The sequence below is a fragment of the Rhincodon typus genome, chromosome 10 (assembly GCF_021869965.1).
Source record: "Rhincodon typus isolate 14 chromosome 10, sRhiTyp1.1, whole genome shotgun sequence".
Classification (NCBI taxonomy): Eukaryota; Metazoa; Chordata; class Chondrichthyes; order Orectolobiformes; family Rhincodontidae; genus Rhincodon; species Rhincodon typus.
Genome location: NC_063341.1, coordinates 5,730,088 through 5,740,219, shown reverse-complemented (window position 1 = coordinate 5,740,219; position 10,132 = coordinate 5,730,088). Strand labels below are relative to the sequence as shown.

The following is a 10,132-nucleotide window of genomic DNA, read 5'->3' as shown; positions in this document are numbered from 1 at the left end:
TGGCCTGCTGTGTTCATCCAGCCCTGCACCTTGATGTCTGGGAAAATAGATATTCCAGGTTAAACAGCATTTTGAAGAGTGAAGCAGAATGGAAAATGTGGAGAAGTAGCCTTGATAATAAAGAATAAGGACATTGGTGAGAAAGAATCTTAACTCAGGAAAACAGTAAGTAAAATCGGCATGGGTGGAGAATAAAAATTGCAAGGATCAGAAAATGCTTGTGGGTGTGGTTTATAGACCCCCTAAGAGTAGCTTTTGTGTCAGAGCACAATATAGGAAATTATTGAGCATATAACTGAGACAGCGTAATAATTGTGAGGGATGTTTCAAACATTGATATCCATTCTTGGAATCCGATATGAAAAATCTTCCAGAGATCTGCATATCTTTAGTATGGTAAAACATAAGTTTCCATTCTTCATTTTTGGACTCTTCCCTTGTCCAGAAGCCCATATCTATTGGGAAGAACTCAGATCTTGATATTTTTAAATTAGCTTTTTTTTAAAAATCATGTTCAGACATGTTATGACACACCTTTGAAACAGATGAGACTTGAACCCAGGCCTTCTGGCTCAGTGTTAGGGGCATTACCACTGTACCACAAAACCCTCCAGGACCTCCACTCGTCTTTTTGTTTCATCAACCTAGGCAGCCATGTTATCATGCACTTCTGGAATAGGTGTGACTTGAACTTTAGGTCTCCTGAACACTATCACTGTTCCACAAGAGGCCCAGAGCTGAACCCCTTTTATTTATTCTATTTTTCCAATCAACCCATTGAGAGATGTTATTACACACCTCTGGAAAAGAGTCTCCTGGCCCAGAGGTAGAGACCATACCACTATGCCACAAGAGTCCAAGAAATCAACTCTTAATATTAAATTGAATGAACATCAAATACTCTCAATCAATTGTGAGGCGAAACTCCTTGAGCCTTAAAAAAACCTGCATTTTCAACGCTGACAGAATTTAACCTTTGCTGTAGACTGGACCAATCAAACTGACAAAAGTGATCCAGAACATGAGTTTGTAATTTGCTTTTACGACTATTGAATCAATATGTTGTGGAACCAACTAGAAGTAAAGTCATTTTAGATCTGGTATTGTAATGAGGCTTGATAAATTAGTAATATAATGATACAAGATCTCATGGGGAATACTGATCATAATGCATTTGAATTCTGCAATAAGTTGAAAAATGACATACTTAAATTACAAAGAAGCATCTTAATTATGAATAAATTCACTTAAACAGGTGTGAGAGGATAGCGGGCTAAGATTTATTGAACAAGTAGACTAAATAATATGGTTTTAATAAAGAATAGGAAACATTTTAATAAACTATGGAAGATGTTTGATAAAAGTGTATTCCATCGGAAGAAAAACTTAGCAAGAAAGTTCCATTCATTGCTTTCAAGGCAACTTAAGCACAGCATTAACTTATAAGAAAGGCATGATGATTGAAAATTAAGAGTATTTTAAAAAACAGCAAAGGGCACGAAAAGGTTAATTTAAAAAAAGGGAAAAGGTAATATGCGAAGAAACCAGCCAGCAATATAAAAACATATAGTAGGAATGTTTGTAAGTATTTCAAAAGGAGGAAAGTAGCCAAAGTAAACATTGTCCCTTACAGGCAGAGACAGGAGAAATTTATCATGGGGAATGAAAAAAGTAGCTGAGACTTTGAAAGCCTATTTTGTGCCTACCTTTACAGTAGAAAACACAAGTTACATGCCATAAATAAAAATAACCAAGAGGTTAGAAACAATGAGAAGATTCAAATGATTCATATCAGTGAAGTAGTACTGGAGAATCACAAGGTACTAAAATCTGTCAAATTCCCTGGACCTTATTGCCTGCATCATAGAGTTCGAAAAGAGAAATCTGGATGCTCTGGCAATGATTTTTTAAACTTATCAGGATTCTGGGATGGTTCCGGCAGACCGGAAGTTAGCAAATGTAACACTGCTATTCAGTAAAGAAGGGAAAGGAAACTGAATTCAGCTGTCAAGGATGGAATCAAGAAAGTCTCAACAAGGCACTTAGGAAAGCACAGTATGTTTAGATCAAGTCAATATAGTTTTACATAAGGAAGATCATGTTGGACAAGTTTAATCAAGTTTTTTCAGTAACTAATAGGGTAGATAAAAGGGAACCAGGAGATGTAGGTTTTTTTGGATCTCCAAAAGGCATTTCATAAGGTGCCATGCAAAAGACTAATATGCAAGAAAAGGGCCCATGGAGTTAGGTGTGATATATTGGCATGGATGAAGAATTAGTTGATGGGCAAGTAGCAGGATATAGCAATAAATGAATAATTTTCAAGTTTCCAGCCTCTAATGCCAGGATCAGTGCTGGGGCCCCTACTACTTTGTAATCTATATTAATGAGTTAGTGGAAAAGATAGAGAGTAATGTATCTAAGTGCTGCATATCTGTGTAAATATGATGGATTGTCACTTTAAGAGTCTCATTATGTGACATATGATGTCATCAGCTATTTTAGGTGAGAATTAGTTTAGTTTAACCTTGCCTGTAGAGTAAACATCTCCATAATAAAGTTTCTGCTGTTTAACACTTTGATTTCCTGGTCCTTCTTGGAACTTAACATGAGAGAAAGACTGGCGAAGAAGAAGAAAACGGCTTCGAGATCCACTGATGTTGAACAAGAAAAGGAATCGTGGTTCTCGCTGCAGAAAAAGAAATCAAAAGATGCCATTGCTGCAGCAAAGCAGGGACAGTCGGCAAGAGAACTAAAATTCACACTAGGAAGTGGTAAACAATGCTGTATTCTCCACCCTGAAGGAACACTGAGTAATAAGTCCCCTACATGGAGTGAAATGTTTTGAGGTAGGGTGTAGACTGAGAAAGCAAATCAGCCTCAGGAATAAAAAGGTGCAGAGCTGGATGAACACAGCAGGCCAAGCAGCATCAGAGGAGCAGGAAGGCTGATGTTTCAGGCCTAGACCCCTCTTCCTCTGATGCTGCTTGGCCTGCTGTGTTCATCCTGCTCTACACCTTGTTATCTCAGATTCTCCAGCATCTGCAGTTCCTACTGTCTCGCAGCCTCAGGAATACCTTATTTTAAGTGGGAATAGGTGATGTAGTGGAAAAACTTCCATGTTACATGCTAAACAGGCCCTTTTCTTTAAAAAAGATGCTGGGAAATTTTGGAGTCGTTGAAAATACAAAGAGCTGGAACTTCTACACATACAGAAACTGAACAGTAGGATCAAAATTTACATGGTATGAAAGGAGCATGAGAAAAGTTCAGACTATCAGTCCAAAGAGGAGCTGTTATTAAATATACTGGTCACTGCTGGTGATACCAACGCACACTGGGTCACTGAATGGCAAACTGGTAAAAATGGAGGTGGACACGAGAGCAGCAGTTTCATTGATACTTGAAAGTGTGCCTCAGAAGCAGCTGAGTCACATTGATTATGTCAAAACAAGAATTGGACATGGGACTATAAATGTGAAAGAGCTTTTACACAAACCAAAAAGATACAGAACCTATAGGAATCCTTTTCAGCATTTGACATTTCTACCAATACATGTACATCTGGGAATTTATCCTACTGAAAAACCACAGACCATTGACCACAATATTTGAACCTCACAGGGATACTTTCTCTCGCAGTGAGCTATATGCAGAAGTGGGATTTGTTGCCATCAGCTCGCTCTTATGCAATTTATTGGCAATCTAACTTGCATGGGAATGCTGATGCATGTTCTAGATTACTTTTGCCAAATGAGCGGACTGCAAACAGTCCTTATATGGACATTTTCTACTTTGAACATATAAAGAACACTGGCAACAGCAGGCCAAGTTAAGAAATACACTAGAAACGGTCCATTACTATCAAAGTGATAGACATAATACTTCATGGCAAGAACACAGGAATAACTCCAGAAGTAAAGCCATATTCACACAGAAGCTAGAACTATCAATACAAAGAGAATGTCTACTGTGGGAAACGAGGGTCATAAATCCACCACGACTGAAGAAATGTGTGTTAAATCAATTGCACAAAGGTCATAGTAGCATTGTTGGAATGAAGGAGGTAGCCAGGGCTCAACTCTAAAATTGAGGAGAATGTGGGAATTTGTGCTACTTGCACAAGATTTCAAAACCTACCTTCACTAGTGCCATTAAAACCATGGGAATGACCAGAAAGTATCCATATTGATTACATCAGACTTTTGGAAGGGCGCGTGTTTTTCACAGTGGATGATGCACATATTAATTGGCCTGAAGTTGCCACCATGAAGTTGACAACTTCAGAAAAAACCATTGAAAGACTGGGAGTGATCTTTGTGAGGTTTGATTATCTGGAACAACTTATATGTGATTATTGTCTAAACTTATCTCACAAGAGTTTAAGGACTATCTAAAGCAGAACAGAATTCTGCATATCTGATCAGCTCCTTATCACCGAGCCACAAATGAAATGGCAAAAAGGTTAGTTCAGACAATGAACAATTCCTTAAGGCTAACTTGAAAACAAGGATCACTCTCCAAATGACTGAGCAAATTTTTAACATACCAGGGCACAGCACACTTGAGGACTCAAAGTTCTCCAGCATTGCTCATGATAATGCGCCATTTGCACGCAGCATTTCCTTCGCTGAAATCACCCTTGCCAAAGACATTGTTGACAGGAAATAAAAAAATCAGGTTTTCCAAAAAAAGAACAAGACCAAACACTGTTTGCCATAAAGGTCAAGAAATGTTGGCGAGGAATTACTGTCATTGGCAAGAAATGGTGCTCGCCATCATTGTAGCACAGACTGGACCAGTCTCCTACATCATACAGACAAGAGATGATGCACCAACTTTTGGCAACCAGAATGAATGTGCCAAAGGCATTAATTGAAGATCTATAAATCACTGTGCCAAATAGAGATCTGAATATACTTGAAGACAGAACAATAACTGGAGCATCTGAGGGAGACAATACCCTACTGAAGACTGCCATGACATTGTGTGAACCTCCAAACATTGTCATCTGAGGAATAAACAGTGACAGATTTTCCCAGTGTACTGAGAGCCACTGAGAAAAATGAACAAACGCCTGTGATGCGCCAACGTCCACTCAGGAATAGATGTCCTCCAGAATGTGTTACCTACTATTATATATATGATTGCAAATATTGTGAATATTTTCATTGTAGGAACCTCTGATGTGAAGGGAGAGGGATGTTGTATATCTGTGTAAAATGATGGGCTGTCACTTCAAGAGTCCAATTGTGACAGTGGTGATGCCATCAGCCATTTTGGGCTGAAAATAGTTTAGTCTAATCTCCTGTCTGTAGAGTAAACACCTCCATAATAAAGCACCTGGTGTTTAACATTTCAGCCTCCTAGTCCTTCTTGGAAATTAACATTAAGTTTGCTGATTATACAAAGCCAGGTGGAAATTGTAGCTGTGAGCAGAATACAAAGAGGCTGGAAAGAGATGTATTCTGATTAATTGAATGGGCAACAAGATCACATATGGGGCATCATGTTGGGAATTGAGAGGTTAGTTACTCTGGCTGTGAGAATAGAAAAACAGAATCTCTCTTAAAAAGCATGAAACTTGCAAATGTTGATATTCTAAGAGACATGGGTGTATTTGTTCAAGGAAGACAAAATTAGTGTAAAAGTGCAGGAAGCAATTAAGAGAGCAACTGACAAGTTGACCTTCATCGCAAGAGGATTCGAGTACAGGAATAAGGAAATTTTGGTACAGGACTTTGATCCAACAGCATCTGGAGTATTGTGTGTAGTTTGGTCTTCATATATTTAGAAGGATATGCTTGCAGGGGAGGTGATGCAGTGAAGATTCACTAAAATTGATCTTGTAACGAAAAGGTTAAAGCTAAGAACTCAGTGCATGTTTTCTGGAATTTAGATAAATGAGTAGTGATTTCTTTTCATCTTGCAATATTATGAAGTGGCTTGACAGGGTAGATCCTGGGATCTTATTTCCCCTGGCTGAAAATCTAGATCAAAAGGCCACGGTTTCAAGGTGTGATTTAGGACTGAGATGAAGAGAAATTTCTTGAAGCAAAATGGTTGCGAAACCACAGGGCTGTGGATGTACCAACCTTGAATCTCTTTAAAACTGAAATGTAGGGCTTTGATCTCTCAGGAAATCGAGGTAAATGGAGAACAGACCGGAAAATAGAGTTGAAACCCAAGGACAGCCATGAACATTTTGCATGACAGAGCAGGTTCTATGAGCTGTTTAGTAATATTCAGCGATTTTTGTTGTTATGATCTTTTGCCTCCATCATCATTTGAATGGAGTGAGTCTCCTGTTTCCATCAATCATGACATTAAACTTGAAAAATAGGTACAACTTTATCAACAAGAACAGATATATATTACTTCATAGCTTTTGACAATTGGCATGAATGTATTTCCCTGTTCACAGCTCACATGCTACTGTAACCTATTCTGATATTGAAAACACTAGTGCCGCAGGCCAAAACCAGAATGAGCAGTATCTACGTTGTCGTAAATGATTCTTTTTGCAATAAGTATAATTTAATGGCTTGTACTACATTATCAATTTCTGAGAATTTGGCATTCTTTGGAAAATCTGTGTTTGGTCATTTGACTTGAGCTGAAATTTGGATTTGCTGCTTTATTTCCTCATCACCTGCATGACCGCCATCTCCTCAGTCAGTGTTTTATTATAATTTTCATGATATTCTGTTGCAGCTTTATGATGATGCAGTGAACATCTGTGACAGGCACACAATACAGAATTTCCCTGAATTGGCACAAAGTGGGAGAGATTGTTAGAAAATAAAAATGTATGCAGCAATGATATTCAAACTAAAATCAGTAAATTGTTCCCAAAGGGCCCATGAGTCTTAACACAAAATCTGGATTTCTGTCAGTGCATCTGTAATTTGGATAGATTGGCATTCAAGAACAACGTTTCTTTTGCCAACATTAATAAAAGACTTAATCTGTGGCCACGGAGCTCTCCACCATTTGGTTGCTCTAGGTATCCTTTGGAAGTTTTATGACCAGGCTTCCATTGCAATGTTGCCAGTATTTGCACGGTGTGCCTCACATGTGAATATTTGAAAATCGCTGCCATGTGAGATCTCTGAAGTTGTCTGTGACTAGCATTTTTTTCAATGTGATGGTAGGAAGTTGTACACATTGTCATCAATACCAGAATGTGTTGTCACACCTACAGAATGCAGTGTTCTCTGAAGAAAATAAGTGGAGTTCTTCACAGATTTACCTTGTAGTTCTCCCAGTTCCGGAAGAAGTTGACTGCCCCATCAACCCTACGCTGGATTACAGTCCAGCCTCCCTGGTCATGGCTGTGGTCACACCAAACTTGTATTAGCTTATCGGTGCCTTCTGGTTTGATTAGATACATGCCACTGTTTGAATATCCAGCCTGCTGGACATGGTAGCAATCCTTCCACGGACCTGTGTAAAGGGACAGTGATCATCAACTCTATATATTTCTGCAAAACATACTGTTTTAAAGCCAGTTATCTGTTATAACCAGCAAAAAGGTCATTCTGTTTATTCTTAATTAACTTTTGGACAAAAAGTTTATGCCAAAATGTTTTAAAACATCAAGTCAGATAGTCAATTTTTTAAGAATGGTTGAATTGTAAGTTTCTTGGAAACATAACTTTTAGCTACATCAACTGTATGTCAAAAGCTGTTAGCTCATTTTATTGGAAAAATACACTGACTTATTTTTGTTTGTTTTTAAATGTTGTTGAGTACATAGAGTTGGAGAGCATACACTCCAAAAAAAAAACAGCAAAGCATTACAGAGTCAAACATTCATAACGGCAGTGTAACTAGCCTTAACAGTCAGAGCTTAGTTCATATGGTATCCAGTCTATATCAAATAGTGGTAGGTTATGACGGGAAACCTGGGGAAAAACCAGAACCACCTACGAAATGAGGACGGAATGTTCCCCATGTGCTGGGAGCTTACAAAGATATATCCAAGATTTTGGAGAGACTTGGACTATATTTTAACAATATAACTATTTGCTGACAGACAGCATCAACTCATAATGTGCGTTCATAAGTGAGAACTTCCTCACAGGTTGACCAAGGTTCTTCTTTCCTGCATTCAGTATTGCACCTTCTTTTTATTTTAATATTTAAGTAGATTAAAACTGCTTTATAGCATCTTGAAAGTTCAATGGGGAAATTAAATTTATGCCAGGAAGTATTCGTAACTTCAAAGCAGCTGTGGCCTTTGGAAATAAAATAGTTCACAAAGTAGCACAAACTTGCAACATTGTGCAAGAATACAAACATGAAATTATGAGCACAACTGATATTTGTCCTTCCATTTTGAAAAACAAGGATTATGTGACTTCTCCAGTTTTCCACGTAAGTTTGAAAGGGAGTAAGATGAAGCATAAAGAACATTTTTGTTTGAAGATGTCTTTTTCCATTCTCAACTTGATTAAGGCCAAAAGAAATAAGAAAAAGAGTAGGCCATTTGGCCTCTTGAGCTATCTGCACTATTCAGTCGGATCATGGCTGATCTGATGCTCCTGTCTTCCACTTTCCTACCCTTTCCCCTTAATCCTTCATTTCTCCTACTGATCAAGAATCTATCTATCTCAGCCTTAAATATACAGAAGGACTCTGCTCCAACAGCTCTCTGTGGCCGTCTCTTTGTGCTCCAGTTTTCTGCAGTTTTCTCCATTTTAAAAAATGCTCTTTTGTTCTCCCTTCCAAAATGAACAATTTCACATTTTCCCAAATTAAACTCTTATTTGCCAACTTTTTGCCCTCTTACTTGTCAATATCTTTTTGTAAACTGTTTGTATCCCTCTCGCAACCTGCTTTTCCGCCTATATTTGTGTTATCTGCAAATTTGGCTACAGTACATTTTCTTCCTTCCTCCAAGTCATTAACGTATATTATAAACAGTTGCTATCCCAGCACTGTTCCCTGTGAAACCCCACCAGTCACCGGTCACCAATCTGAAAAAGAACCCCTTATCCCCACTTGCTGTTTCCTGTCAGTTAGCCAATTCTGTCCATGCCAGTATTCTACGTCCACCTTCTTGGGCTCCTTTGACTTAACTGTTTTTGAGGTACCTTGTCAAATGCCTTCTGGAAGTCCAAATATAACATCTACTGGTTCCCATCTCTCCATTCTGATGAAAACTCCAAAAAGTTAATCAGACACAATTTCCCTTTCGTAAAGCAGTGCTGACTCTGCTTGATTAGATTATGATTTTCCAAATGTCTTGCTATTATTTCCTTAATAATTGATTCCAATACTTTTCTCACGATTGATGCTCTTCCCTTTTTGAAAAGGAGTGTCATATTAGCAGTTTTTCAATCCTCTGGTACTTCTCCAGAATCCAATGATTTTTGGAAAATTCATAGAATTCCTACAGTGTGGGAGCTGGCCATTTGGCCCGTCGAGTCTACATTACCCTCCCCACCCACCCAGACCCCTACCTTTTCCCTGTAACCCTGCATCTCCCATGGCTAATCCACCTGGCCTACACATCCCTGGACACTATAGAGAATTTAACATGGCTAATCCACCTAACCTGCACATCTTTGGACTGTGGGAGGAAACCGGAGCACCCAGAGGAAACCCATGCAGACACAGGGCGAATGTGCAAACTCCACACAGACAGTCACCCAAGGCTGGAATTAAACCTGGGTCCTTGGAGCTGTAAGGCAACATTGCTAAGCAGTGAGCCACTGTGCTGCCCAAATTACACCCACTGTATCCACTGTCTCTGTAGCTACCTCTTTTAAGAATCTAGAATGCAAGCCATCAGGGCCAGGGACTTATATACCTTAAATCCCATTAGTCTGTCTAATACTACTTCTCTCATAATGGTGACAATACTTAATTCCTCTCCCACGTTCTTTAGTATTAATGGAATGTTTGATGCATCTTCCACTGTAAAGACTGATGCAAAATATCTGTTGAACTCCCCTGCCATTTCCCTGTTCCCCATAACATCTCTCCAGATTCATTTTCTAAGGGGCTGTGTTCACTTTAATCTGTCTCTTCCTTTTTACACATTTAAAGAAGCCCTTATTGTCACTTTTATACTCCTTGCTTGTTTGCCCTTGTAGTTTATTTTTTCTCTCTCTGTTATCTTTTT

The 10,132-nt window shown here is 38.7% G+C and overlaps 1 protein-coding gene across 1 annotated transcript in view; it reads right to left on the bottom strand.

Moving 5' to 3' along the window:
• Positions 1 to 10,132, bottom strand: part of angptl1a (angiopoietin-like 1a) — a 66,008-nt gene that overhangs the window by 17,398 nt on the left and 38,478 nt on the right. Inside the window, exon 3 of the mRNA XM_020531425.2 lies at positions 7,253 to 7,446. Coding sequence (XP_020387014.1) covers positions 7,253 to 7,446 — 194 coding nt within the window. The remainder of the gene's footprint in view (positions 1 to 7,252; positions 7,447 to 10,132) is intronic.